Source organism: Ahaetulla prasina, chromosome 16 (genome assembly GCF_028640845.1).
Source record: "Ahaetulla prasina isolate Xishuangbanna chromosome 16, ASM2864084v1, whole genome shotgun sequence".
NCBI lineage: Eukaryota > Metazoa > Chordata > Lepidosauria > Squamata > Colubridae > Ahaetulla > Ahaetulla prasina.
Window position 1 is genome coordinate 10,114,504 of NC_080554.1, and position 26,327 is coordinate 10,140,830.

At 44.2% G+C, this 26,327-nt stretch overlaps 3 protein-coding genes across 3 annotated transcripts in view; all 3 read left to right on the forward strand.

Moving 5' to 3' along the window:
* Positions 1 to 14,227, forward strand: part of EEIG1 (estrogen-induced osteoclastogenesis regulator 1) — a 69,441-nt gene extending 55,214 nt beyond the window's left edge. The window contains exons 7-12 of the mRNA XM_058159360.1: positions 2,689 to 2,855; positions 4,907 to 5,011; positions 6,442 to 6,631; positions 7,448 to 7,569; positions 8,832 to 8,901; positions 9,720 to 14,227. Of these exons, the coding sequence (XP_058015343.1) occupies positions 2,689 to 2,855; positions 4,907 to 5,011; positions 6,442 to 6,631; positions 7,448 to 7,569; positions 8,832 to 8,901; positions 9,720 to 9,765 (700 nt within the window). The 3' untranslated portion in view covers positions 9,766 to 14,227. The remainder of the gene's footprint in view (positions 1 to 2,688; positions 2,856 to 4,906; positions 5,012 to 6,441; positions 6,632 to 7,447; positions 7,570 to 8,831; positions 8,902 to 9,719) is intronic.
* PIP5KL1 (phosphatidylinositol-4-phosphate 5-kinase like 1) overlaps positions 1 to 26,327 on the forward strand; it is a 57,576-nt gene that overhangs the window by 7,786 nt on the left and 23,463 nt on the right. The gene's annotated exons all lie outside the window — the stretch shown is intronic.
* DPM2 (dolichyl-phosphate mannosyltransferase subunit 2, regulatory) lies at positions 18,258 to 24,126 on the forward strand. Its single transcript, XM_058159363.1, has 4 exons — positions 18,258 to 18,376; positions 18,754 to 18,843; positions 21,300 to 21,402; positions 23,423 to 24,126. The coding sequence occupies exons 1-4, from the start codon at positions 18,374 to 18,376 to the stop codon at positions 23,479 to 23,481; spliced, it is 255 nt and encodes an 84-aa protein (XP_058015346.1). The 5' UTR covers positions 18,258 to 18,373; the 3' UTR covers positions 23,482 to 24,126.

Here is a 26,327-nt window from a genome sequence, read left to right on the forward strand (position 1 = left end):
GCAGTCGGCGTGAGCTTAAATGGACTCCAGAGGACTGGAAGGCCTGGAGGAACGTGGCCCATGGGGTCACAATGGGTCAGACACAACTTCGCAACTAACAACAACAATACCACCAAGTGCTTAGAAGGCGAGAGCTGGGCAGCCGACGATTTAAAAGCCAGCCATCAACACACGCCAATCAACATCTAAAAAACCGCACACAACCAAGCACCATAAAAAATACCACACACAGAACGGCACATGCTCTTGTTAGAGAGAACTTCCCCGAAGACGGGCTCCAGCACAAATCCAAAAGCTCGGAAGACTAAAACCTCTGAATTCCAGCAACCGGCCCAGATTGTCGGTCCTGCAGCCTTATCCCAGGACACGTAGATTTGCAAAAAATAAAAAATAAAAGAGGTGTGTTGTTGTTGTTTTTTAATATCGTTGAACAAAGCAACAGTTGTGCGATTGTTGACTTTCCAAGGAGGTGGCTGCTGATTAGCCTTACCAGCAGCTCAGAACATACCTGGCAGGGGTGTGGCACGCAGTAGGCAAAAGGTGTTGGCAATTCCGTGCCTGTAACCGGGGCAGCAGGAGAAGAAACAAACCTGTTTCCGTAGGTGGTTTTTTGTGGTGTTTTTTTTTGCAAGACTGACCTTGTCACCAGCTTGGTTGAAGTCCGCCAGTGTCAAAATGGCGTGTAAGGCTGTCAAAAAAAACACCTCCCCGTGAGCCCCCCCTTTTTTTTTTCTTCAAAGTGGGAGGGGGTGAGAAAAGAGGAAATTTCAGCCGATTGCTCAGTTTCCAGTGCTTTTCATATGTCCATCTCCAATCCAAGATTTCTGCTGTTGGATGGTTGGTTGTTGTTTTTTTTAATTCAGCCCTCCTCAAGAGCTTTATTTATTTATTTATTTATTTGATTTTTATACCGCCCTTCTCCCGAAGGACTCAGGGCGGTGTACAGGCAGCAGTAAAAAATAACAATACAATGTACAATTTAAAATAGAAATTAAGAAACTTATTATAATTAGCCTAGCATTTTAAAAATTTATAAAACTAAACCCCATTTGAAATAAATAACAAATTTAAAATCAATTAAATTTAAAATTTTAAAATTTAAGCTTTGCTTAAATTCGGGACTTTCTTAAAAGACCCCCTTGTTCCACCTTCTGTTACCTACTCAACTTTGACCTGGCTGGTTTTTTAATTATTTGATTTGTTTATTTGTACCCCGCCTTCATTAGTTTTTGCAAATAATTCAAGGCGGCGAACGTATCCCAACACATCTTCCTGCTTCTCTTTTCCCCACAACAACAACAACAACCCTGTGAGGTGGGCAGGGCTGATAGAAAGGGATTAGCCCAAAGTCACCCAACCGGCTTTCATTCTTAAGGTGGTATTAGAACTCAGCATTTCCTGGTATTGGTCAACCAGCTGTAAAATGGCGCTAGAACTCATCCTCTCCTGGTGATTGGCCCAAAGTCACCTAGCTGACTTTCATGCCTAAGACAGGACTAAAACTCACCGTCTTCTGGTGATTGGCTCGAAGTCACCCAGCTAGCTTTTATGCCTAAGGTGGCACTAGAACTCACCATCTCCTAGTGATTGATACAAAGTCATTCACCCAGCTTTCATGCAGAACTACAACTCACCGTCTCCTGGTGATCGGCCCAAAGTCAACCAGTCGACTTTCGTGCCTAAAACAGGACTAGAATTCACCGTCTCCTGGTGATTGGCCCAAAGTCACACAGTCAGCTTTCAAGCCTAAGGCGACACTAGAACTCACTGTCTCCTAGTGATTGATACAAAGTCGTTCACCCAGCTTTCAGGCCTAAGACAGGACTAGAACTCACAGTCTCCTGGTGATTTCAATTTCAAATCTTTATTGTTGGTGGACAACAGATGGACAATGAGATTGATTGAGCTCCCTCAGTGCACACACACCCCCAACTCACAGTGAAGACAGAAAATCCCTAACCCAATAAATCATATTAACAAAATACCCAGTCCTATCTCACCAGTGTGAACACGTTACATGTTGAGCGTAGTGCAAGAAGTGGTGACCAGTGTGATTGGCCCAAAGTCACCCAGCCAGCTTTCGTGGTAGGTGCTAGGCGATAGTAGAACTCACCCTCTCCTGGTATTGGTCCAAAGTCAACCAGCCAGCTTTCGTGCCTAAGGCAGTACTAGAACTCACCCATCTCCTGGTATTGGTCCAAAGTCAATCAGCCAGCTTTCATGCCTGAGGCAGTACTAGAATTCACCCTCTCCTAGTATTAGTCCAAAGTCAACCAGCCAGTTTTCGTGCCTAAGGCGGTACTAGAACTCACCCATCTCCTGGTATTGGTCCAAAGTCAACCAGCCAGCTTTCGTGCCTAAGGCAGTACTAGAACTCACCCATCTCCTGGTATTGGTCCAAAGTCAACCAGCCAGCTTTCGTGCCTAAGGCAGTACTAGAATTCACCCTCTCCTAGTATTAGTCCAAAGTCAACCAGCCAGTTTTCGTGTCTAAGGCAGTACTAGAATTCACCCTCTCCTAGTATTAGTCCAAAGTCAACCAACCAGCTTTCATGGCTAAGGCTGGACTAGAACTCACGGTCTTTCGCTTTCTAGCTTGGTTTCTTAGCCACTAGATCAACACGGTTGTGCGAGACGGCCACCCCAGCTTAATTCTTTCCAATAAAAGCCCGTTCTGTCTTTTCGCAGCCCACCCTCCACGGCCAAATCCGTGGCCATTCCAGGACAAGACTCCAGCCTGCAGCTCACCTGCAAAGGGGAGGGAACCAGCCGGACTGTAACTCCCAGCACCAACGCACCGTCTTCGATCGGTTCCGTCCGTCAGAACAAGCCCAGGGCCACCATTCTGGGATCAGGTATGAACAAAGGAAATTTTTTACCCCGGTCCAAAATTTGGGGGAAAATTTAAAAAAATGAAAGGTATCAAAGCACTTCACTTACGTGATTCTCCTCACCCCCAAAATGCAAAAACGGGGTCTAAATTCTTAATAGCCTTGGTTTAAACCAGTGATGGCGAACCTCCTTGGCAACGAGTGCCAAAACCAGAATGCGTGTGCATTTGCGTCCATGTATGCGGTGGCTCAGGGGCTAAGAGAGCTGAGATTGTCGATCGAAAGGTCGGCAGTTCGGAGGTTCGAATCCCTAGTGCTGCCGTGTAACGGGGTGAGCTCCCGTTACTAGTCCCAGCTTCGGCCAATCTAGCAGTTTCAAAAGCACGTAAAAATGCAAGTAGAAAAAATAGGGACCACCTTTGGTGGGAAGAGAGCAGCGTTCCGTGCGCCTTTGGTGTTTAGTCATGCCGGCCACATGACCACTGAGACGTCTTTGGACAGCGCTGGCTCTTCGGCTTTGAAACGGAGATGAGCACCGCCCCCTAGAGTCGGGAACGACTAGCATGTAAGTGCAAGGGGAACCTTTACCTTTACCTATGCGGCCCAGAACGCCAGAAACCCAAAGACCAGCTGGCCGGCGTGCGCATGCCTGTTTTTTGGCCATTTTTTACAAAGACCAGCATGCGCTTCAAAAATCAGAAGAGCAGCTGGCAACGGCATGCATGCCCACAGAGAGGGTTCTTGTCGTGTCCCACCCACCACTCCAACGAACGAGTCAAGGAAGTCCATAACCAACTTGGCAACGAGTGCCAAAACCAGAATGCGTGTGCATTTGCGTCCATGTATGCGGTGGCTCAGGGGCTAAGAGAGCTGAGATTGTCGATCGAAAGGTCGGCAGTTCGGAGGTTCGAATCCCTAGTGCTGCCGTGTAACGGGGTGAGCTCCCGTTACTAGTCCCAGCTTCGGCCAATCTAGCAGTTTCAAAAGCACGTAAAAATGCAAGTAGAAAAAATAGGGACCACCTTTGGTGGGAAGAGAGCAGCGTTCCGTGCGCCTTTGGTGTCATGCCAGCCACATGACCACTGAGACGTCTTTGGACAGCGCTGGCTCTTCGGCTTTGAAACGGAGATGAGCACCGCCCCCTAGAGTCGGGAACGACTAGCATGTAAGTGCAAGGGGAACCTTTACCTTTACCTATGCGGCCCAGAACGCCAGAAACCCAAAGACCAGCTGGCCGGTATGTGCATGCCTGTTTTTTGGCCATTTTTCACAAAGACCAGCATGCGCTTCAAAAATCAGAAGAGCAGCTGGCAACGGCATGCATGCCCACAGAAAGGGTTCTTGTCGTGTCCCACCCACCACTCCAACGAACGAGTCAAGGAAGTCCATAACCAACTTGGCAACGAAGACTTTGCAGCTTGCCAAGTTCCTCCGAGGTTTATCAGGGCAGGCAGGAGTTATGACTTCAGCGATAGGGTCCGGTATCAGCAAACTCGATAAGACTTTGCTTGACTCAAGGTTGGAATGCCAAAAACAGGTCCTTTATATAGGCTGTGGGGTGTGGCTCCATGACTCGGCATTTATCCAGGCCTGCCCCTCCCTCCCTTCTGCTGGCGTCGCCTCTCAGATCTCCGGAAGTGAGGATCCTCCCACTTTGAATTGTCTTCAGCTGGATCTGCTGTCTGGGAAAGGGAGGGGTCAGAAGGAGTAGGCCCGAGCAATTCCAATACCTGACTGTCTTCCTGCTCTGACGGCTGAGCCAAAGGAACACACGCTGTATGAGTGAGATTTATTGGGCTACTCCTTTCACTCCTGGAATAGTCTCCGGGCATGGGGCCAGGGCCGAGGGCTGGAGGCATGACAGGCCGTTCATCTTCATTATCAAACTCGGAGTCTGATAACAGGCCCGATTGGAGACGGGAGGGGCCCAGCTGAGGAGAGGAGAGAGGACGAGTCACAACAGTTCTGGGTGCCACCGGTTCGCCATCACGGGTTTAAATCTTCCTTATTTCACTTGATGGGGAAAGATGATCAGCTCGGCAGCTAAATTCTGATATATATTTTTTCCTTTCCAGGGGTTTTGGAAGAACCAGACCAGAGCCTATCAAGTCCAGAAGAAGTGTTTCATTCCGGACACTCACGAAATTCAAGCTACGCCAGCCAGCAGTCCAAAATCTCTGGTCAGTGTCCCATCCCACCAAGAGCTGAGTTTTAACAAGCCGATCTTAGTGGTGCTCCATTTTCTTAATGGTCTTTTTTCCCAGGCAGAACCAGAGCTAAAACAAAACAAGAAAAATGATACGAATGTATTACCCTGTTTCCCCGAAAATAAGACCCAACCGGAAAATAAGCCCTAACATGATTTTTCAGGATGCTCATAATATAAGCCTTCCCTCCAAAATAAGTCCTAGTTAAGATCATCAGACAAACAGACACAATTAATACTGTATTTCCCCAAAAGTAAGACCTAACCAGAAAATAAGCCCTAATGCATCTTTTGAAGCAAAAAAATAATATAACACCCGGTCTTATTTTCAGGAAAAGACAGTAGTAATTTTAAAAAATGTTTGTTTGTTTTTTATCGTAGCTTAAACCAACAAGAGGGTTTTCATTTGCTTTTTACTGGGGTGGCAATGTTTAATAAATACAGGTAGTTTTATCTTTTATCCTAGCTTAACCAGCAAGAATTGTTGGTTGTTGTTGTTGTTGTTTTTACTATATACTGTAAAATTTACACTGTTGCTATAAATTTGGGATATTCACAGCCCAAGGCATTGTGATGGAGTATTAGTACTGCTTTATAAGCCTTAGTAAGGCCACACCTGGAGTACTGCATCCAATTTTGGTCACTGCATTACAAAAAAGATATTGAGACTTTGGAAGAAGTGCAGAGAAGAGCAAACTAAGATGATTAAAGGCCAGGAGACTAAAACATACAAAGAACAGTTGCAGTGGCTTGACTAGAGAAAAGAAGGACTAGAGTGAACATAATACCAGTATTCCAATATTTGAGGGAGTGCCACAAAGAAGAGAGGGTCAATTTATTCTCCAAAGCACCAGAAGGCAAGATAAGAAGCAATAAATGGAAATTATTTAAGGAGAGAGGCAAACCTGGAATTAAGGAGAAACTTCCTAACAGTGAGGACAATTAACCAGTGGAACAGCTTCCCTCCAGAAGTTGCAGGTGCTGCATCACTGGAGGTTTTTAAGAAGAGACTGGACAGCCACCTGTCTGAAATGGTATGGGGTCTCCTGCTTGAGCAGGGGGCTGGACTAGAAGACCTCCGAGGTCCCTTCCAGCTCTATTCCGATTGATTGAGTTGCTGTTAAACAGAGAGGGAGGCAGCTAAATTCATGTAGGATCGGTTTATCCAACATGACAATCGGTTGATCTTGTTAGTCCTGAAGATTAAAGATCACCACTGTGGTGAAAGTAAACTTGTTTTCAAATCTCCGGTAACATCAGAAGGTGTGGTAGAGGGACGTCTCCGTCTCGTGCTAAGGAGCTTCAGATGTTCTTCGGGTGGGCCATTTGGTCGGGAACAAAACTCTGGCTTTACATGGATTCCCGGCCTGCCCATCGAGGTTGTCCTGATGTTCTCCTTTGCAGGATACAGCACCGAGCACTCCCGATCCTCCAGCCTGTCGGACCTGACCCACCGCCGGAACACATCAACCAGTAGCAGCGCCTCCGGAGGTCTCAGCATGACGGTCGAATGCCCGGAAGGCGAACGGGAGCACAGACTAGAGAAGCCGCCGAGACCCCCCAGGCCAAACCTTTTGTCGGACAGATCTTCTCGGTAAGTATTATTGAGGTGGAACGGCAGGGAAGAACAGCTCTTCCGTCTTAAAATACATCTGGCGCAGGGGTGAAATGCTCCCTGTTCGGACTGGATCGCGCGATCCGATAGCGATGGGGGTGGGTAGTTCGGAGAACCGGAAGCAAAAATCCCTGCCCCCCCCCACTACCCCCACCCATGCCTTGCTGTTCTTCTTCTCTGTCCCTGAAGCTCTCGATGGTGATATAGCTGCAAACGGCCTTAAATGACTGCCGCGGCTTCAAAGGGCCTCACTACAGCTGATCAGCGCTGTAGGCGGCTAGTAGACCGGGGCCTCTATTTTTAAAGAAGGTAGACCAGTGCCTCCCCAAAAAAAGCAATTGGTAGACTGGTGCCTCTATTTTTAAAGAAGGTAGACTGGTGCCTCCCAAAAAAATGGCAATTGGTAGACCGGTGCCTCTATTTTTAAAGAAGGTAGACTGGTGCCTCCCCAAAAAAAGCAATTGGTAGACCGGTGCCTCTATTTTTAAAGAAGGTAGACCGGTGCCTCCCCAAAAAAGGCAATTGGTAGACCAGTGCCTCTATTTTTAAAGAAGGTAGGTCTATGCACTCCGAAGTTTTGTATACTTTATTATTTTTATTATTTATTATTTTGGCCATGCCCATTCAGTCACCTGACCACCAAGCCACGCCCACCAATTAAGTCACGCCCACAGAACCGGTAGGGAAAATTTTTAGATTTCACCCCTGATCTGGCGCTTAAGGTCATTGGGTTGCAAACGTCGCCTACTGTTTTTTTATATATATACATGTCTTTGTTCGCCTCTTTTCCTGCAGAAGGAAAAAGGATTCTGTAGAAAGCCATCCCACCTGGGTGGACGACACCCGGATCGATGCAGGTGACATTGTGGAGAAGATCATGCAAAGCCAAGATTTCACCAACGTCAGCAACACTGAAGGTGAGATATCTCGCCTCCTAATAGCAATAGCACTTAGACTTATATACCGCTTTACAGTGCTTTTACAGCCCTCTCTAAGTGGTTTACAGAGTCAGCATATTGCCCCCAACAATCTGGGTCCTCATTTTACCCACTTTGGAAGGATGGAAAGCTGAGTCAACTCTGAGCTGGTCAGGATCGAACTGATGGCAATGGGCAGAATTAACCTGCAATACTGAATTCTAGTCACTGTGTCACCATGGCAAGGAAGAAAGGAGGGAGGGAGGGAGGGAGGGAGGGAGGAAGGAAGGAAGGAAGGAAGGAAGGAAGGAAGGAAGGAAGGAAGGAAGGAAGGAAGGAAGGAAGGAAGGAAGGAGAAAAGAGACGGAGAGAAAGAAGGAAGGAAGGAAGCAATAGCAATAGCACTTAGACTTATATACCGCTTTACAGTGCTTTTACAGCCCTCTCTAAGTGGTTTACAGGGTCAGCCTGTTGCCCCCAACAATTAGGGTCCTCATTTTATCGACCTCGGAAGAACAGAAGGCTGAGTCAACCTTTAGGAAGAAGGAAGGAAGGAAGGAAGGAAGGAGAGGGAGAGAAAGAAGGAAGAGAAGTAAGCAATAGCACTTAGACTTATATGCCATTTCACAGTGCTTTTACAGCCCCTTCTAAGCGGTTTACAGAGTCAGCCTCCTGCCCCCAATAATCTGGATCCTCATTTTATCCACTTCGGAAGGACGGAAGGACGAGTCAACCTTGAGCCTGGTGAGATTCGAACTGCCAAATTGCAGGCAGCCAGCAGTCAGCAGAAGTAACCTGCAGTACTGCACTCTTAACCACTGCACCACCGAGGCTCATAAAGAAACTTTCACCTCTCACGCAGCCTTCCAACTTTCCAACTTCATCCCCAACTGGAGCCTGCCTTGAACTTCATCTCCCAGAATTTCTAAGCCTTGGCTGGGGGATTCTGGGATGGAGAGCCCAAATCCCTGTGGCAGGCGCTCATTTGTCAGAGCCGTTCGTAAGTAGCTTCATTGTTTTCTGCCTGAGTTACAAGAATCTTTCCAGACTCCTTGCCTTCCCCTGGAAACAACCAGATTCATAGCTCTTGGGCAAGTTCAAGCTTGTGCCTCTTGCAGCTGCTCAAGGATTCCAAGCTAGGCTCCTGCTTGACCCTTCCTTCCAGCTGAGCTGGCATTTTCCCAACATCTTTTAAGAAAAGCTAACATATTTTCCTCCTGGATATCTTTGCAATTGCAGTCCTCTTCCTTTTTGTCTTCCAGATAGTAACCTGAGGCTGTTTGTGAGCCGAGATGGCACAACTACCTTAAGCGGGATTCAGCTAGCAAACAGGTACGGTCTTATTGGGGTCGCTTTTCGATACTTGGGGTTTATGCCTCAGGAGGAATTCAGGCTTTTTTAAGTGTATCTGTTGTGGCCTGCCAGCGGCCAGCAGAGTTGGCAGCAGATTCAGACAGTGAGGAGGTTGGGGAGGAACGTGGGCCGGTCCTGAAGTCTGGAGAAGGCTCGGACGAGGGCTCTGAGTCGGAGGCAGAGAGGGGGCCAAGGCCATCTGGTAGTCCTTTGCTGCCTCCAGAATCTCAGGAGTCTGACACCAGTGAGGCAGAAGAACAGCGGGAGCCTGTTCCCGGTGTGCTCATGCACAGAGCTGCCAGAAGACAGGAACAATTAAGAAAACAGGGTCGACGGGAGTAAGGCTTGGAAATGATTGGCCCCTCCCATTAGACATAAAAGAGAAGCAAACAGGACGTGAGCTTTTGCAGGAAGCAATTAGTTCATCTGGTCGGGAAAAGCTTTGAAAAGTTCTGTTTGACTCTGTGCTAAGTTTGGCCTTGCCCTGCGTGTGGCAATTAGTTATCTGGCAACATTCGAAGGGAGATAAGGTGGGTGTTTGTAAACACTCCCCTGATATACTGTTTGAAAAGCCTTTCAGACTGGGAATGACAATAATTCACAGCCGTATGAATTAAAGAGGCTTGCCGGGACTAAGATTGCTGTCTACTTTCTAAGGAAGCCTAGATCAGAACAGTGTACACTTAAAACCGCAAACCGGTCCACGTTTCTTAGTTTAAGTCAAAATCTCTTCCTTCTGTTCTTTTCAACAACACATTCTTCTATCACAGTCTTTCTCCTGCCTTTTTCTCCTGCAGAGTCTCGTCTGGAGTTTACGAGCCAGTGGTCATCGAAACCCATTAAATGTGAACTAGATGGGTCCCCCGGATGGAAACCTGTCTCAGCAGTTAGAGTGGGTGGTCCTTTCCTCCCCCACCCCACCCCGTTCTTCTTTCTTCCTTCCTTCCTTTTTAATCTTCTCTGCACATAACATTCCGGGCAGAACGTCTCAAATTTTTTTTTGAATCCAAGCACTCCTCACCTGCCCAGAGGTACTTCATAAACAGGCACTTTATGTGGGATCTGGGAAGGTAACGTCGACGATATTCAGAAGGACGGGATCGACTGTCCCGCCCACATGCAACAGCTCCCTTGGAGGGACAGCAACTCAGGACGGCTCTTGTGCCGAGCACCACCGTTCGGCAAGCGTGGTTTGACCAATCCTTTCTCCGCCACCTAGTTTACACCACTGTGAACACTTCCTTCCCGCTCTCCCGTCCAAGAATGTCTCAAATTGGAAACGTTGCTTAGTCATGACCGTCATGAAGATTCAACAGTTGGTTCATCTGCATCTCCTTTCTTGCATTTATCCCTCCAAGGGCTGATACCCAAGGAACCAAGGCCCAGCTACGTCACCGCTACGAGAACTGGAAGTCCTCCCCACATTCTGTCTTTCATAGGAAACCGCTCGTGTGCGGTTTTGGTCTTCTCAGAACCTTCTTTCGAGCATCCGTGAGCCATGGAAAGCTTTGCAGATGCTGAGTGCAGTTCAGGTTCTAGCTTGAAGTCCTCCTTCTCCTGCAGGACAAGGAAGAGGGATGACCTTGGCCAGCTATCATGCATGGCGAGTCTTGAAGAACCTCAAATGTGCCCAGCTTTTGGTTTTCCTCAATGGGAACTGCTCTTGACTTTTTCATTTTTTTTAAAAAAAAAAGAACAGTTGTTTTGGGTAGCGCACACACACACTGCTGCCAGGTGAGGGGTGGAGAAGCTCCAAGTTCTGTTTTCGTTTGGTAGTACAATAGAAAAATATTCCGTATCAGTTCAAACATCATTGCCTTCTAGACGCAAAACACATTGGGTTAGGATTCTCCTCCTCCAGTTGGGGGTTTGATTTCAAACAAAAGCATTGAGAAGGTAGCCAGGGCCTCCTTCCCTCCCGTCCAAACATGGTGGAGAAGGTTCCATCCCAACATGCCAAAACGTTCTCCGGTCACTTGCTTTCCCATAGAGCGTGTGGAGTCTGCGTTGAATCTAAACTCCATAAAGCGATGAAATGAGGAGGGTAGCATCAGCGATCATCACTCCAACTGTTAAACGTCCTCAACTGAGTTCTTCCACGTTTTGGAAGCTGGGGGGGAGGGGGAGGGGAGGAACTTCCTGGATTTGTCTTTCCATCAGATGGATTCTTTTATTGCCCTCTCCGTCTAGACGTTGAGATTCGAGTAGGAAACACTGCAAGTTTTAGGGCTCGGTGTAGAAGCTGTGAAGCTGGTCTTCCCCATGTTGCATTCTTACGTTGGTCTTCTGCAAGCTACATTTAGAAGACCTGTGCAGTTTCATCCTACGCATAGGGTGTCCCGTCCCGTCCCCCACCCTTTCACTTGTTGCTTTTGAGGGTGGGGGAGAAAGACTCAGGTTTTCCCCATTTCAAGAAAGTAGCTTGGCCTTGATACAGGCATGAATTGAGCGCATACACAAATTTCACATGGTTTAGCAATGGCTTGGGGCTTGCCCACATGCCTTTAGACCACTGACTCTCCTAAACAAGAGTGGGCCAGTGGAATTCAGAACAGGGTCAGGAATTGGGGAGAAGGACACATGGACATCACAGGCCAGGCCTGTGGTCCCTTGAGTGGTAGCAAGGGAGCCATCAATGATGAGGATCTGCCAGAACCACTGACCAGAGCGTTCCTCCCCTCTCTCAGCTGAGCTAGCCAAAGGTTGTATGAGTTGAAGACTCCAACCCAGCTCGAGGCCACTGCGTCGAACAGATCAAGAGAGCCTCAAACCCACCCTGACCGTCCCAGACTGACCCTGATCTTCAGCGAAAAGGAGAAACTTGGGAACGGTCTCGAATCTCCAGGACGGACCTGGAAAAGCTTCATCCGGAAGTTGGTGGCCTTGTGAAATCCTGGCCGCTGCCATGTCAGAAGAGGTCCTCTGGAGACCACGATTCACATGCATGTTTGCTAAGAAGGACCTGTTGAATTGGAAGAAGCCCCAACCTTCTTGAGATATCTCTGCTGGTCTCCAGGGGCCTGTCCCACCACAAATGGGTGAAGCAGTAGAGCTTGATATATGTTTCATTGTTATTCCTGGTGGTCAAATTCTGCTGTTTTTAAGATATTGGTCACACCTAGCCAAGCGCTATCCGGGACAGTTAACCTAGAGGTACTATTTGGAAAAGGGTTGCTTTTTAATTTGACCTTCTTACATCACGGTTTAACTTTCTTTCTCCTCCCCTTTGATTTTTTTTTTTTTGAAATATATTGATTTTTTGTTGTTGATTTAACCCAGCAGGCTGGTGTATCGTTGCGAATTTTGGAGGGAGGGGTGGGTGGGTTTAAATCATTGTTTCATTGCTTACATAAGTATGCGTCGGGCTGTTGTTTTATAATTATGACTAACTTGAGCAGGGCGGGGAGAAAGCAACAAAAGAATTCTCACTCGTTGCGTTCCTTCAACATTTTTTGAGGGGTGAGGGTTTCAGCGCTCGCCCATCCAAACGGGCATCAAAGAACCAAGTTTTGACGAAACATCAGAACGGCACACACACACACCCCAACCCGAGCCGTGAAGCCAGCCTGGAAGAGAGCACAGCTGGATTGTGTACTCCTTCCACGCACGGTGCCGAATCCATAGACTTGTTTTGGGCTTGGTTGGTTCTGCAGCAAGGAGTTGGGAGGGGGGGGGAAATAATTCCTCTTGAGCAGAAGTTCTCGAGAGAAGAAATGAGCTGTTTCTGGAGGGGTGAGGAAACACACACACACACACACCCTCCAATTTTGCAAAACGGCAATGAGGCCGTGAGAATAATTCATTCGATTTTTTTTTTTGCAAAATGGCAACAAGACCCTCCCATTTTGCAAAATGGCAAGGAGGCCGTGAGAGCAATTCATGTCCAATGAAGAATTTTTTACAACGTTAAAAAATATTGCAGAGAAAGCATCGTCCTATCTTGGTGCAAAACTAGCACGCTTCTCAGTTTTCCCCCAGCGCCGGCTTCTAACCTCTTCAGAAAATTAATCCCCTTTTTTTTTTTTTAATTAACACTTTTTTTAAAAAAAAAATAGTTTGGGTCTCTACGGTGACCCGCTCCCAAATGGCTTGCTTACTACTAGTAGTTTTTTATTATTATTATGCTTCCTTCTGCAGTTAAATCTTCCCCTTTGGAAAAAATAAAATAAAAGTTTTAAAAGGAAAGAAAAAAAAAACTTGATCGAGGCAGCTGGGCTGTGCTCAGGTTGTGAACCTCTGGAAGGTGATCTCCTCCCATCCCGCTAAGGTACGGATCAGGACGCCCCCTCCTGGAGGGGGGGATCCACTCGGAGAGCAGATCTCTCCATCATGTGTGACCTCAGGAGCTGTTAGCAGAAAACGCCATTTCCCTGTAAGCAACCTCTCCTTTTGGCTCTGTAGACCGGAGCTGGTCTCTTAGAGGCACAGTAATTTCTCTTGACACCCAAACTTCGTGGCTGTCCAGTTTTCCCCCCTCAAAACAAAAAATAATAATCTGATTTTTCCCACCTAAGCCAACTTCAAAGCTGCATGACCTTCCCTCTTCCCTCGCCAGCTTCTAAGGACAAAAGTTCCTTTTGCTCCCAAAAATATCAAACGAACTCGGAATGTAAAAGTATAAACTCGAATAAATTCTTCACCCGTGCTTTAAGAAAGGACGTTTTCCTTAAGTTTGCTGTTGCTTTTTAAGCCCATATTTTTAAGGGGGTTGTTAAGAAAAGAGAGAAGAGAGATCGCGTTTTATTTTCTTGGAAAGCGAACGAAACTTTTTAGAGATTTTGAATTTATATTCAGATATTTCTATAAGCAGGAAAGATATTTTTGGAAGAGAGAGGATAAAAACAAAAACGAGGACTATGCAAAATTTAAGGTAGAGAATTGCCGGAAGAGATAGTTTTGATGTGTTCTGAACTCTGAAATCGGGAAAGTAGATTAAAACTCAAATCCTTAAAAAGCATTTATAGAAAAGATTTTTTTTTTAATTTTTTCCTTCCACCTACCCCTGTTGCTCCATTTCCAAATATATTTTTCGAAAAGTATTGGGCCCGGAGAAGACTCGGTCATAGAACTTGCATATTCCCCTGTTTTAACTTGTTGTTCTAGTATTTATCATTTTTTGTATTGAATGCTGTGCTGTCTTTGATCCAAACAGTCTTTGTTTTGTAGTCTCTGTTACCTGGTAGAAAAGCCACAGTTATAAAAAGAAGAAAAATCACTATAAAATCAAATGTCGTAATGGTTTTGTGGGGGGGCGGAAATAAAGATTGGGTTTTCTTTGGTACATCACAATGAGCGTCTGGGCTGTTCTTTTCGTTTCTCGCTGCCAAAATCTTGACACACACACACAGCTGCTCTCAAATCCTGGAGGTTACATGGATGCAACTGACAATTAAATTTTCCTGGAAGTTAATGTAGTCACTCTGAATCCCCTCGAACCACCAAATAAGCAGTATATAAATTTCAGAAATAAATCTGGAAGTGTTGCTGTCTTTCAGTATGTTTTGGTTACCTGGTGGTATCCTATCCAGTAATGGATCACATCCACTTCTACATATTCTGACCAGCGGTAAAATGTAAAATTTCTTACTACCGGTTCTGTGGGCGTGGCTTGGTGGGTGGGTGGGAATGTGACTGGGTGGGCGTGGCCAACTTTTTTGGTTTTTTTACTTTTAAAAGCATTTTTTTCTACAACCTCTTCAGCCAAAGAGTTGGGGGGAAAAATGCTTTTAAAAGGCTCTGGCGATCCCAGCTGAGGTTTTTGCTTTCTTTTAAAAGCATTTTTTTTTTTTTTTGGCCTTTAAAATGAGCTGCGCGATCATCAGTTTGTTTTTTTTACTTTTAAAAGCATTTTTTCGGCCGAAGGAAAAATGCTTTTAAAAGTTTTTTTTAAAAAAACCTGATGATTGCGTGGCTCAGCTGGGCATGGGGGGTGGGGACGGGAGCAGGGATTTTTGCTACCGGTTCTCCGAACCACCTGCCACCATTGCTATCGGATAGGGTGATCCGGTCCGAACCGGGAGCATTTCACCCGATTCTGATCCTTTTTTTCCTCAGGATTTTGGATAATCCACTTGGTTTAATACAGAGGTGAGATTGACATACTGTCACAACAGGTTCGCCCAGCCCCAGAAATGTGAGCATGCGTCATCCACGCAGGTGTGTGACGTCATAAAACACGGCAATTTGCTCTCACGCACCATCCACACATGCGTGTGGCATCAAAAGCACAATGATATAGGACAGGATTGCGCCCGGGCGGGGCCACCCGCAGGTCGCTGCTACCACCATTAAACCATCTAGTTTCTTGCCCAAAAGATTAACAGGCCCATTGACTCAAACATCAACAGTCAAAGTTCTGTCCTTAAATTTACAAAGTAGGTGAGGAGGAGTGAAGTGGAGAGAGGAGGGAGAAAGCTCAGTTTCAAATCATCTGCCGGCTACTAGGTTATTTCAATTTATCTGCAAGGTGCTAAGTTAGGGAAGGCTGTCCTAACCTCTTCCGAGAATTGCAAGCAAGTAACCCAAGTAAGAATCGGAATGAAGCAAGGATAAATATTGGAAAACCCGCAGTCGATCCATTCCGAATTGCGAGGTCAACATGCAAAACTTGTCATTGAAATATCTCCGTAAAATTAAAATTGAAGGCCCTACAAAATGAAAAACAAAATCCATATATTGAACTACAAAGCAGATATGTTTTCATAATAATAATTTGGGTAGCATTTCTCAACCATGGCAAATGGAAGATAGGTGGATCAAATTCCAGGATTCCGGGAGTTAAACATTGCCAAAGTTGAGAAACTTGGATATTTGAACCAGGGCAAAAGGAATTAGATAACTTTATGACTATGGTACGAAACTTTTGGGTTCATTACAGAAAAGAAAAGTAACTACTGTACGTTCTTTTAAAAAAAACTGCAATGGTTAGATGTTTGCCCATAAGTGCTATTCTTGCTTTTCAGAGGAATGGAATGGAATTATAGAATAGAATAGAATAGAATAGAATAGAATAGAATAGAATAGAATAGAATAAACAGAGTGGGAAGGGACCTTGGAGGTCTTCTAGTCCAACTCCCTGCTTAGGCAGGAAACCCTACATCATTTCAGACAAATGGTTATCCAACATCTTTAAAACTTCCAGTGTTGGAGCATTTGCAACTTCTGGAGGCAAGTTGTTCCACTGATTCATTGTTCTCGCTGTCAAGAAATTTCTCCTGAGTTCTAAATTGCTTCTCTCCTTGATGAGTTTCCACCCATTGCTTCTTGTCCTGCCTTCAGGGGCTTTGGAGAATAGCTTGACTCCTTCTTTGGGGCAACCCCTGAGATATTGGAAGACTGCTGTCATGTCTCCCTTGGTCCTTCTTTTCATTAAACTAGACATACCTACTTCCTGCAACCATTCTTCATATGTTTTAGCCTCCGGTCCCTTAATCCTCTTTGTTGCTCTTCTCTGCACTCTTTCTAGAGTCTCCACATCTTTTTTACATCGTGGCGACCAAAACTGAATGCAGTATTCTAAGTCTGGCCTTACCAAGACCTTACAAAGTGGCATTAACCGTTCACGTGATCTTGATTCTATCCCTCTGTTGATGCAGCCTAGAACTGTGTTGGCTTTTTTTGGTGCAGTAAACGGTGTGGTAAAATGCAATCCAAGCCCCAGATAGAATAAAACTGATCGTGAAATTGCCTAGCGCTTTAATTTAAAAAAAACAAACCTAATACATTTTGGGAGGTTGGAAAGCAAACATGGACATCAGTGAACTTTTGAGGCTTGGATTTCCAAAAACGCCGTACTCAAAATAAGACGATGGTGCAAGATTATCTGAATGCACTCCCCAAATTTTAATGCAATCCCCACTGGAAGAAAAAAAGAGAGGGAGAGACGGGAAAATTTAGAATCCATATTAAAATAGCAGCTGATCCATTTTGAAGACTTTGATCACACTTCCTCTAAGGGCACCATGCAAAACTTAAATTTTCCTATTATAGATAGATAGATGATAGATAGATAGATAGATAGATAGATAGATAGATAGATAGATAGATAGCAACATTAGCCATTTCAAACCCCTCCAATCCATACATGCAGCAGACTGACACCCACTATGAAGATATAGCACGACCACGACCACGAAGCCAAACAACAGCCATGCAGCTCACCAGCTCAAATCCCCCTGCAACACAGACTAATCTGAGCACAACGAAGCCCCCATCCAAACAGGACACCCCCCCCAGCCAATCAGAGCACAAAAAAACCCCCATCCAATCAGAGCACAGCCAAGCTCCCACCCAATCAGTTCAAACCCCCACTAGCAGTTAAAAGGAAGAAACAGCTGCGATCACACGTTGCTCCCAGAAGCACGAAGCTGAAGCCTGAAGATGACGAATGAGAATTTGTCGAAACGTCGCCAAGACACTTCCAATTTTACGCGGGAGAAAACCCGAATAACCAAAGACCTAGATAGATAGATAGATAGATAGATAGATAGATAGATAGATAGATAGATAGATAGATAGATAGATAGATAGATATACACCTATATTTCCTTACAGGTAGTCCTTGACTTAAAACCGTTTGTTTAATGACCATTTTTCACACTTAATGACCATTCCAGCATCCCCCATGATCATGTGATCAAAACTCAAGACGTTTGGCAACTAATTCCTATTTACGACCGTTGCCATATCCTTGTGGGTCAGGTGATCCACTTTTGCGACCTGACAAGCCAAGGAGAAGCCAGGTTCACTTAACAACCAGGCTACTTAACAGCTGTCATGCTTCGCTTAAAAGCTGGGGCAAGAAAAAGTCCTACAATGGGGTGAAACTCACTTAACACACGTCTCACTTAATGGAAATTAGGGGCTTCGTTGTGGTCATAGGTTGAGGACTACCTGTAAAAGGTAGACCACACACACAAAAAATTGTGACCTTCAGCTCAAATGGCTAAGACACTGAGCTTGTCAATCAGAAAAGGTTCGAATCCCTAGTACAGGTCTGCGTGAACGGGGTTGGACTAGATGATCTCCAGGGTCCCTTCCAACTCTGTTACTGTTACATATCCAGACAGTTGGGAAAACTGCATTGCGTTTCCCCCATGGCTTCCTTTGAACAACTCTTCCCCCCACACACCTCCCGCAAAAAAAATTTAAAATTAAAATTTTTAAAAAAATAATTAAAGCGAGCCCGGAATCATTTCTGATCGTTTCAGTCTTCACTATTGAATAAGTCTTTGGTTGCCCGGGGATTTTTATTTTATTTTTTTTCTCAACCTTTCAGGAAGTCCCATGTTGCCCCTCTAGGACTTCCCTCTAGAGCTGAACTCTACTGTCCGTGGGAAAAATCTCGCACGCCCTCTCCGCTCCTGATTGGCCAGCGTGGCCGGAAGTAGGTCATCCTGGCTCAGCTCGCAGAGCCAAGTTGCAGGGAAAAAAAAGCCAGGCATAATTGGCAATGGTGAGCCTCGCTTTTTGCAAAAGTGGGAAGGGTCGTTTTCTTTGATCTTGCAAAGCGGGGGGTGGGGAGGTCGGTCCCCTTTTTTGTTGCTGTCTTTTGCACAACAATTGGGAGGGAGGAGAAAGCGAGAGTTTTTAACACAGTTTTTGTGTGTGTGTGTGTTAAAAAGTGCGCGGTTCGTTTTTTATGATGATGATTATTTTAAATAATGGAGTTGCCTGTTTCCATTTGGCTACACTGTCTCCAGTTGTGTTGCCTTCGGAGTGCAAGAAGGTTGCAAAAACCCTTGCAAGGGGATTGCATGTTTATTTTCATTTCCTGCGTTTTATTTATGTTGCTTTGCGAAAAGTAGCCGGGCTTTTTTGTTTTGCTTTCAGGCCACGGTGAGTGACCAATTCGTTGGGTATGGCTTGGTGACCTTCAGCTTGGTTCTCTTCGCCTACTACACGGTCTGGATAATCGTCCTGGTAGGTTCTGAGTTTTCTCCAGCATTTGGTTGAGTGTTTGCCGTCAAGTTGTATTTGTTTCCCGCCTAACAACAAATTGATTAATTGATTTATCTCTATGGTGATCTGTCCCTTGGATGGATGGATGGATGGATGGACAGAGAGAGAGAGATACAGACAGACACACAGTTGAGAGAGAGAGAGTGTTGATAAGAGATAGATAGATAGATAGATAGATAGATGATAGATAGATAGATAGATAGATAGATAGATAGATAGATAGATAGATAGATAGATAGATAGATAGATAGATAGATAGATAGATAGGACAGACAGACAGATAGACAGGCTGGCTGGCTGGCTGGCTTACTTACTTACTTACTTACTTACTTACTTACTTACTTACTTACTTACTAGCTCGGATTTTAGCTTTGGCAGTGGTTTGCTCTCCAAGCTTGTTTCAATTTAGTTTCTGAACGTTTCTTTACCAGACTGGGTAACGTTATCAGCAGAATTTTCTTGTCCTATTCTCCTTAGCTTATAACTGTCTCGTGTGCCAGTTGGTCGTGTGATATAGAGATAGAGATTCAGCTGGCTAGACAAGATTAAAAAGACAGGTTGAGTGGATGGATAATGAGAAAGAGAGAGAGAGAGAGAGAATATATGATGGGTAGATAGTTGATGCATGATTACATGATGGATGGATGGATGGATGGATAGATGAGAAAGAGATATGATGGAGAGAGAGAGAGAATATACAATGGATAGATAGATGATACATGATTACATGATAGATCTATGGATAGATGGATAACTGGATGGATGGACAGATGGATGGATAGATAGATAGATAATCTGTCCTCTTGGATGGATGGATGGATGGATGGATGGATGGATGGATGGATGGATGGATAGGTAGATAGATAGATAGATAGATAGATAGATAGATAGATAGATAGATAGATAGATAGATAGATAGATAGATAATCTGTCCTCTTAAACAGCAATGAACGATCCAATTCCCTTTCACATGTTGAGGCACAAGAATGCCCAATAATTTAATTTAACACTCATTTATTAAATTTCTACCCTGTCCATCTCACTTAAGTGACTCTGGATGCGTTACCACCACATAAATAAAACCATATAAATCTAGGAATAAAAACACAGCTTAAAAATGCAGCTTATGAGAGGGGTCCTTGGTGCTCTCTGAGCTTGGCTGTTTTCTTGCACCGCCCAACTAGGTGTCATAATCAGTACTTGAAAATCCACCCAAAGTTGGTTGTTTTTTTTTTCCAGTAGCCACCCCTCTGCCAACCTATTATCTACAGAAAGTGCCTTAAGACCACTTTTCCTTATCAATGTACAAATTTAATACATAATAAGACAAGTTGCTATATTTCAGGGATCCCTTGGGAAGGTTCTCCTCTAGAAGGATTGCTATAAAAGGGAAAAAATGAAATGGAAGAAAGACAACCCCGAACATATTTGAATATATTAGGATAAAAATTGAAACAGTTAAAAAAGAATAAAAGAGAATGAATATTAATAAAAATGGAGAAATTAGAACTTAAGGACAAAAGAAGATGTGACTTATGGAAATGAGTACGGAAATATTAGGATATGGATAAAAATTACGAAAAAAGAATATTCTGGCAAAACTTGTAACTAAGCAAAATGTATTTAAAAATGTTAAATTAAGTTCCTGCCGCAATTTTTTTCTGCTGGGAATGATCACGGACTGTACAGTAATTGAGACTAAACTGATTTTAAATCTAATAACAGCGGCAAGATTACTGATAGGACAGAATTGGAAGAAAAAAGAAGTACCTACAATAGGAGAATGGATATTGAAATTGCCAATTTGGCTGAGATGGCAAAAATCTCAGCCTTTTTGAAAGACAATACGCAAGAAAGATATTTAAATGAATGGGGAAAAAATGGACTGACTATATTCAAAACAGATATCAGACTAAGAGTTATCAGACTGCCTTTGAATGATTAGGATGTATTATTCTTGATTGTGTTGGGGGAGGTTAGGAATTGATGAGAGTTGTAGGAGTACAATTTAGTTAGGAGGGAAAATTTTTTAGCGTATGTTTGTTTTATTTTTAACTATACCTTGTGTTTGTTCCGGGAAGTCGGGGGGGGAGGGGGGTTTGTGAAGGAGGGGAGGGGAAAGGGGGAAGTTTTGTAAAACTTTTTCAATAAAAAAAAATGTTAAATTGTATAAGATACGATATGGCCAATACTCTATTCATAAACTATGTATGTGTCTAGGGGGGAAATTTAAAAAATCAATAAAAACTTGTTTAAAAAAAAGAAAGAAAGGTTCTCCTCTTACACATTTTCTGTTCGTTTGAGACTTTCAAGAAAAGATTGGACAGAAATTGTGTTAGGGTCTCCTGCTTGAGCGGGGGGTTGGACTAGATGACCTATAAGGTCCCTTCCAACTCTGTTAATCTATTCCTCCTCAGCCCTTCATCGAGAGCGACCACCTCATTCACAAGTACTTCCTACCCCGAGAATATTCAGTGATCATTCCTGTGGTGGCTGGATTGCTGTTGCTGCTATTTATTGGTGAGTTTAATTCCAGTTTGCTAAAAGATAAGAAACCCCTATCTATCATCTATCTATCTATTTAATTTATCATCTATCTTTATCTGTCTATCTAATCTATCAATCTATCTATCTATCTATCATCTATCTATCTTATCTATCTACCCTGTTTTCCCCAAAATAAGACCACCCCTGATAATAAGCCCAATCGGATTTTTGAGCGCATAAGGCCAAGTGCTAATTTCAGGGTTCAAAAAACTATGAGACAAGTTCTTATTTTCGGGGAAACATGGTAACTCTAGATATCTGTCTGTCTGTCTGTCTGTCTGTCTGTCTGTCTGTCTGTCTGTCTAAATCTACCGTGTTTCCCCGAAAATAAGACCCTGTCTTATATTTTTATAAATATATTCTTATATTTATATTTTTTTGAACCCTGAAATAAGTGCTTGGCCTTATTGCCATGCACTCAAAAACCCGATTGGGCTTATTATCAGGGAATGCCTTATTTTGGGGGAAACAGGGTGTCTGTCTATCTATCTATCTATCTATCTATCAGGGTGTCTACCTTATCTAACCTTATCTATCTAACTATCTACCATGTTTTCTCCAAAATATTTTTGGAGGGGAATCTTTGTAATCTTGTTTCCTTCTTTGCTTTATTTGTAAACAGATTTGTGGCATCCCTGACTTAAATCCTAAATCACATCAGTTTAAATCACAATAATAAAAATAATAAATAGACATAATTTATTAATTAGACATAATAATAAATAAGACATCCCCTGATAATAAGCCCAATCAAGCTTTTGAAATAAGCGCATGGCAATAAGGCCAAGCGCTTATTTCAGGGTTCAAAAAAATATAAGACAGGGTCTTATTTTGGGGGAAGCATGGTATAATTATATCCATCCGTCTATTCGATCCTTACTGTCCTGTTGCTTGGTTAGCTGTTTATCTGCTTTGAGTTTTAATTAAACACCCCTTTCCTTCCAGTAAATCATATATGAATCCTGGATGCATTTTTATTTACAGATCGTCTTCGACTTATGACAGTTTGAGCACAACATTTCTGTAGCTAAGTGGGACATTCAAGGAAAATATTTGTAGCTCAGAGTAGAAGTGAAGGGTCCTTGGTGCTCTCTGAGCTCCAAGCAAGCTCAGAGAGCATCAAGTGAGACGTTTGTTCAGTTAATTTTGCCCTGTTTTACGACCTTTCTCGCCACAAATGTGTCTGCGCCCCCCTGCCAGAAAGTGACTTGGAAAGTGAGGGGGAAGGGCCATCAGGATTTACCTCGGGAGCACCGGCTTCCCTGGCTCAGCTCCAGGAGCCAGAGGCAGGCCAGGTAAAGGAGATAACGAGGCCTCCGTCCCCTGACTCTTCCCCCCCCAGGCCACGCCTCCAGATCCAGTTGATGGCAATCAGGCCTGGCTGGACCCTAGGTTTCGTAGGCAGGAGAGGCGGGAACAACAGAAGCAGGGGTGGGGCAGGCCTAGGAAGTGCTGAGTCATGGAGCCACACCCCACAGAGTATAAAAGCAGGAAGGGCTGCTATACCACTTCGTGGCAAGCAAATCAACTGCTTAACTAGAGCTGAAGTACTGTTTGTTCCTGGTTGACTCATCAAGAGAGATAACAGAGACACTTGGCAGACACTCGCTAGTTTGCTGCCAGAGCTGATAGTGCCGGCTAATTAAGTCTTCGCTCGGACTGAGGCGAGGGGACAGAACACAAAACGAATCCCTGAAGGTGTTAAGTTAGTAACACGGTTCTTAGGTGAATCTGGCTTGACCTGCCAGAAGGTCACAAAAGTGGATCTGCAACCGTCATAAATATGAGTCCGTCGCCAAGCATCTGAATTTTGATTGCGGGGAGCCTGCAACAGTCGTAAGTGCGAAAAATTATCCTAAATCACTTTTTCCCATGTCGAACGGTCACTAAATGAACTCGCTGTAAGTTGAGGGCTTACCTGTATTTTAATTTTTCTGCTTTTTCTTGGCCAGGGAGTGGAAGATTTCTACTTTCTTTCTGTGTGTCTCCTTAGGAACTTTTATAACCATCGTGATGTGGAAGAATCAGAAATCGGGGAAAAAATCCGCTTGAAGAGAGAATGGGAGGAGAGGAAGATGGGAGATCCCCTCCAGGGTTCAGTTTTGGGGAACCGTGCAGCCATTAGCAAGATATTTGGGGAGCCAGCACTGATCCCATCATCCCCACCCCATCCAGGCGTGGACGGAGTTTCCAAACTGTGAACCAAAGAGATTCAACCTGCACAGATCCCCACGTATATGTTACCCAATCTGAAATCCCAGCGCGAGGGATCCACCCAATCTCTTTTTAAGGGTCCAAATTTAGCCTGGAAACTCAACTAGGACTGACGTTTACCAGTTCCAGTTGTTTGTGTGTGTGTGTTTTTTTAATCCTGCTTTTCTCCTGCATCATCTCGTGTGGGTTATTTTTTAATTTTTTTTATTTTATAGAGAAACAAACATTTAGTACATCAATCATTCCTCCCGTGTGACATCTTCATAGCTCCACCTTTCTTCGCTTCGATTTCATCCATTACCATTTTTTCACAAGCACAGTATTCTAATTATACCTTTTTTTTTTTACATAATTACCCGTCGCTTATCTATATCTTTTTCCTAACCAATGATAAAATTTGTCCCATATCTTAAAATATCCTGAATCCTCTCTTTCTTTGATCATTAAAGTTAATCCATTCATTTCTGCACAATCTAAATTTTTTTTAAAATAATTTCTCCTCCCAGGGGTATTTTCTCTGTTTTCCAATTTTGCGCAGAAACAATTCTTGCTGCTGTTATTTTTCGTGTATAATCAAATAAATATTTTCCTCACTGATTTTCTCTGGTAAGAAACCCAATAGGAACAGCTCCGGTTTTAAATCAATGTGTTGTTGGGTCATTTCTTCTAACCAACCCTTTATTATATTCCAATAGTTTTTAGCTTCTGAGCATGTCCACCACATATGATAATAAGATCCTGGTAACTGATGACATTTCCAGCATTTTATTTACCTTTAAACATTTTTGCCAGTTTCTCAGGAGGCATCTATAAAACGTTTTATATTGATTTTCTTTATATGCAGTGGACATCGTTAATTTATAGTTCCTCTCCCACAATTGTTGCCGTTTGTCTAGTTCTATTGAATATCTTGTGGTGGTGTTTTGTTTGGGTTTTTTTTGGTGTCTCTGTTTTGCATTGGTCTTCTTTGTGCGAGCGCCCGCTCAAACTTATAATTTGCCCCTGAAGTAGTAGATCTTTCCAGAATCGCCCTTCGGTTTTCCAGCATAGAGAGAAACCTATTCTTGTGTCAGATTTGTTTTTTTGTTTTTTTTAAAGTTATGTCTCAAGTCAAGGGACTGTCGAGATGGTGTTAATGAGTATTAATTGGAAAGTTCGAATAACCCAGTTAAATGGCAATTACAAATAAAGTCCACTCCTTTCTCCTAGAACAGGGGTGTCAAACTCAGTTTCATTAAGGGCCGCATCAGGGTTGTGTTTGACCTTGAGGGGGAGGGGCGGGGGGGGCATGGCCAGCTCCACATCATTCATGTTGGAGGCGCCTGTGGTGGCCCGAGCACTCTGCCCATGAAAACGGGCTCCCGAGCTCCGTTTTCAGCGGTGACAGGCAAAAACGGGCTCCCGAGCTCTGTTTTCAGCGGTGACAGCCAAAAACGGGCTCCCGAGCTCCCTTTTCAGTGGTGACAGCCAAAAACGGACTCCCGACCTCCATTTTCAGTGGTGACAGCCAAAAACGGGCTCCTGAGCTCCGTTTTCAGCGGTGACAGCCAAAAACGGGCTCCCGAGCTCCGTTTTCAGCGGTGACAGCCAAAAACGGGCTCCCGAGCTCCGTTTTCAGCGGTGACAGCCAAAAACAGGCTCCCGAGCTCCGTTTTCAGCGGTGACAGCCAAAAACGGGCTCCCGAGCTCCGTTTTCAGCGGTGACAGCAAAAACAGGCTCCTGAGCTCCGTTTTCAGCGGTGACAGCAAAAACAGGCTCCTGAGCTCCGTTTTCAGCGGTAACAGTAAAAACAGGCTCCCGAGCTCCGTTTTCAGCGGTGACAGCAAAAACAGGCTCCTGAGCTCCGTTTTCAGCGGTGACAGCAAAAACAGGCTCCTGAGCTCCGTTTTCAGCGGTGACAGCCAAAAACGGACTCCCGAGCTCCGTTTTCGGCGGTGACAGCCTCCTGCCACCCTCCGCCAATGAAAACGGCACTCGGTAGGGCCTCACGCGGCCTTCCCAAGCTCCATTTTCGCTGGCAGAGGAACCGCAGGCTGGTCTTTTGTTTTTTTCAGGGTGCACCCCATGGGCCAGATCCGGGCCCTGGGCCTTTGAGTTTGACACCCCTGTCCTAGAATGATGTAAAAAAAAAAAAACCAGTTCAAAAGACTTGTTCAAAATTTTCTTTTTCACTCACATAAGCATCCTCTGCTGATGTCCTCGTTAAATCTCAGCTCAGAAAATTTTGTTTACTGGAGGAAGGTAAGTGCGGTGCTTCGTTCTAGCACTGCTGTCTTTTTTTAAAAAAGTTTTTATTGATTTTATTACAATGACACAACACAAACATAACGTAACATAAACACATAACCTGTGTTTTCTTTTTACATGACAATTTCGTTCCTTTAAACTTTCTGCTTTATACATTCCCTTTATCCCCTTCTTTTTTACTCTCTTTGACTTTACCGTCCCTTTACATCTAGTTTCATTTATTTACAATATTTTACACATTTTTCTCTTCTCTTCTCCATCCTATATTTCTATTTAGTTTTCCTATTCTACCATTTGGTCCACATTTGATAATATTCTGTCTCTTCCTTTTCCTTTATTTCTTTCGTTAAGGGGCCTCTGTGGCTCAGACTGCTAATGCAGTCTGTTATTAACAGCAGCTACCTGCAATTACTGCAAGTTCTAGTCCCACCAGGCC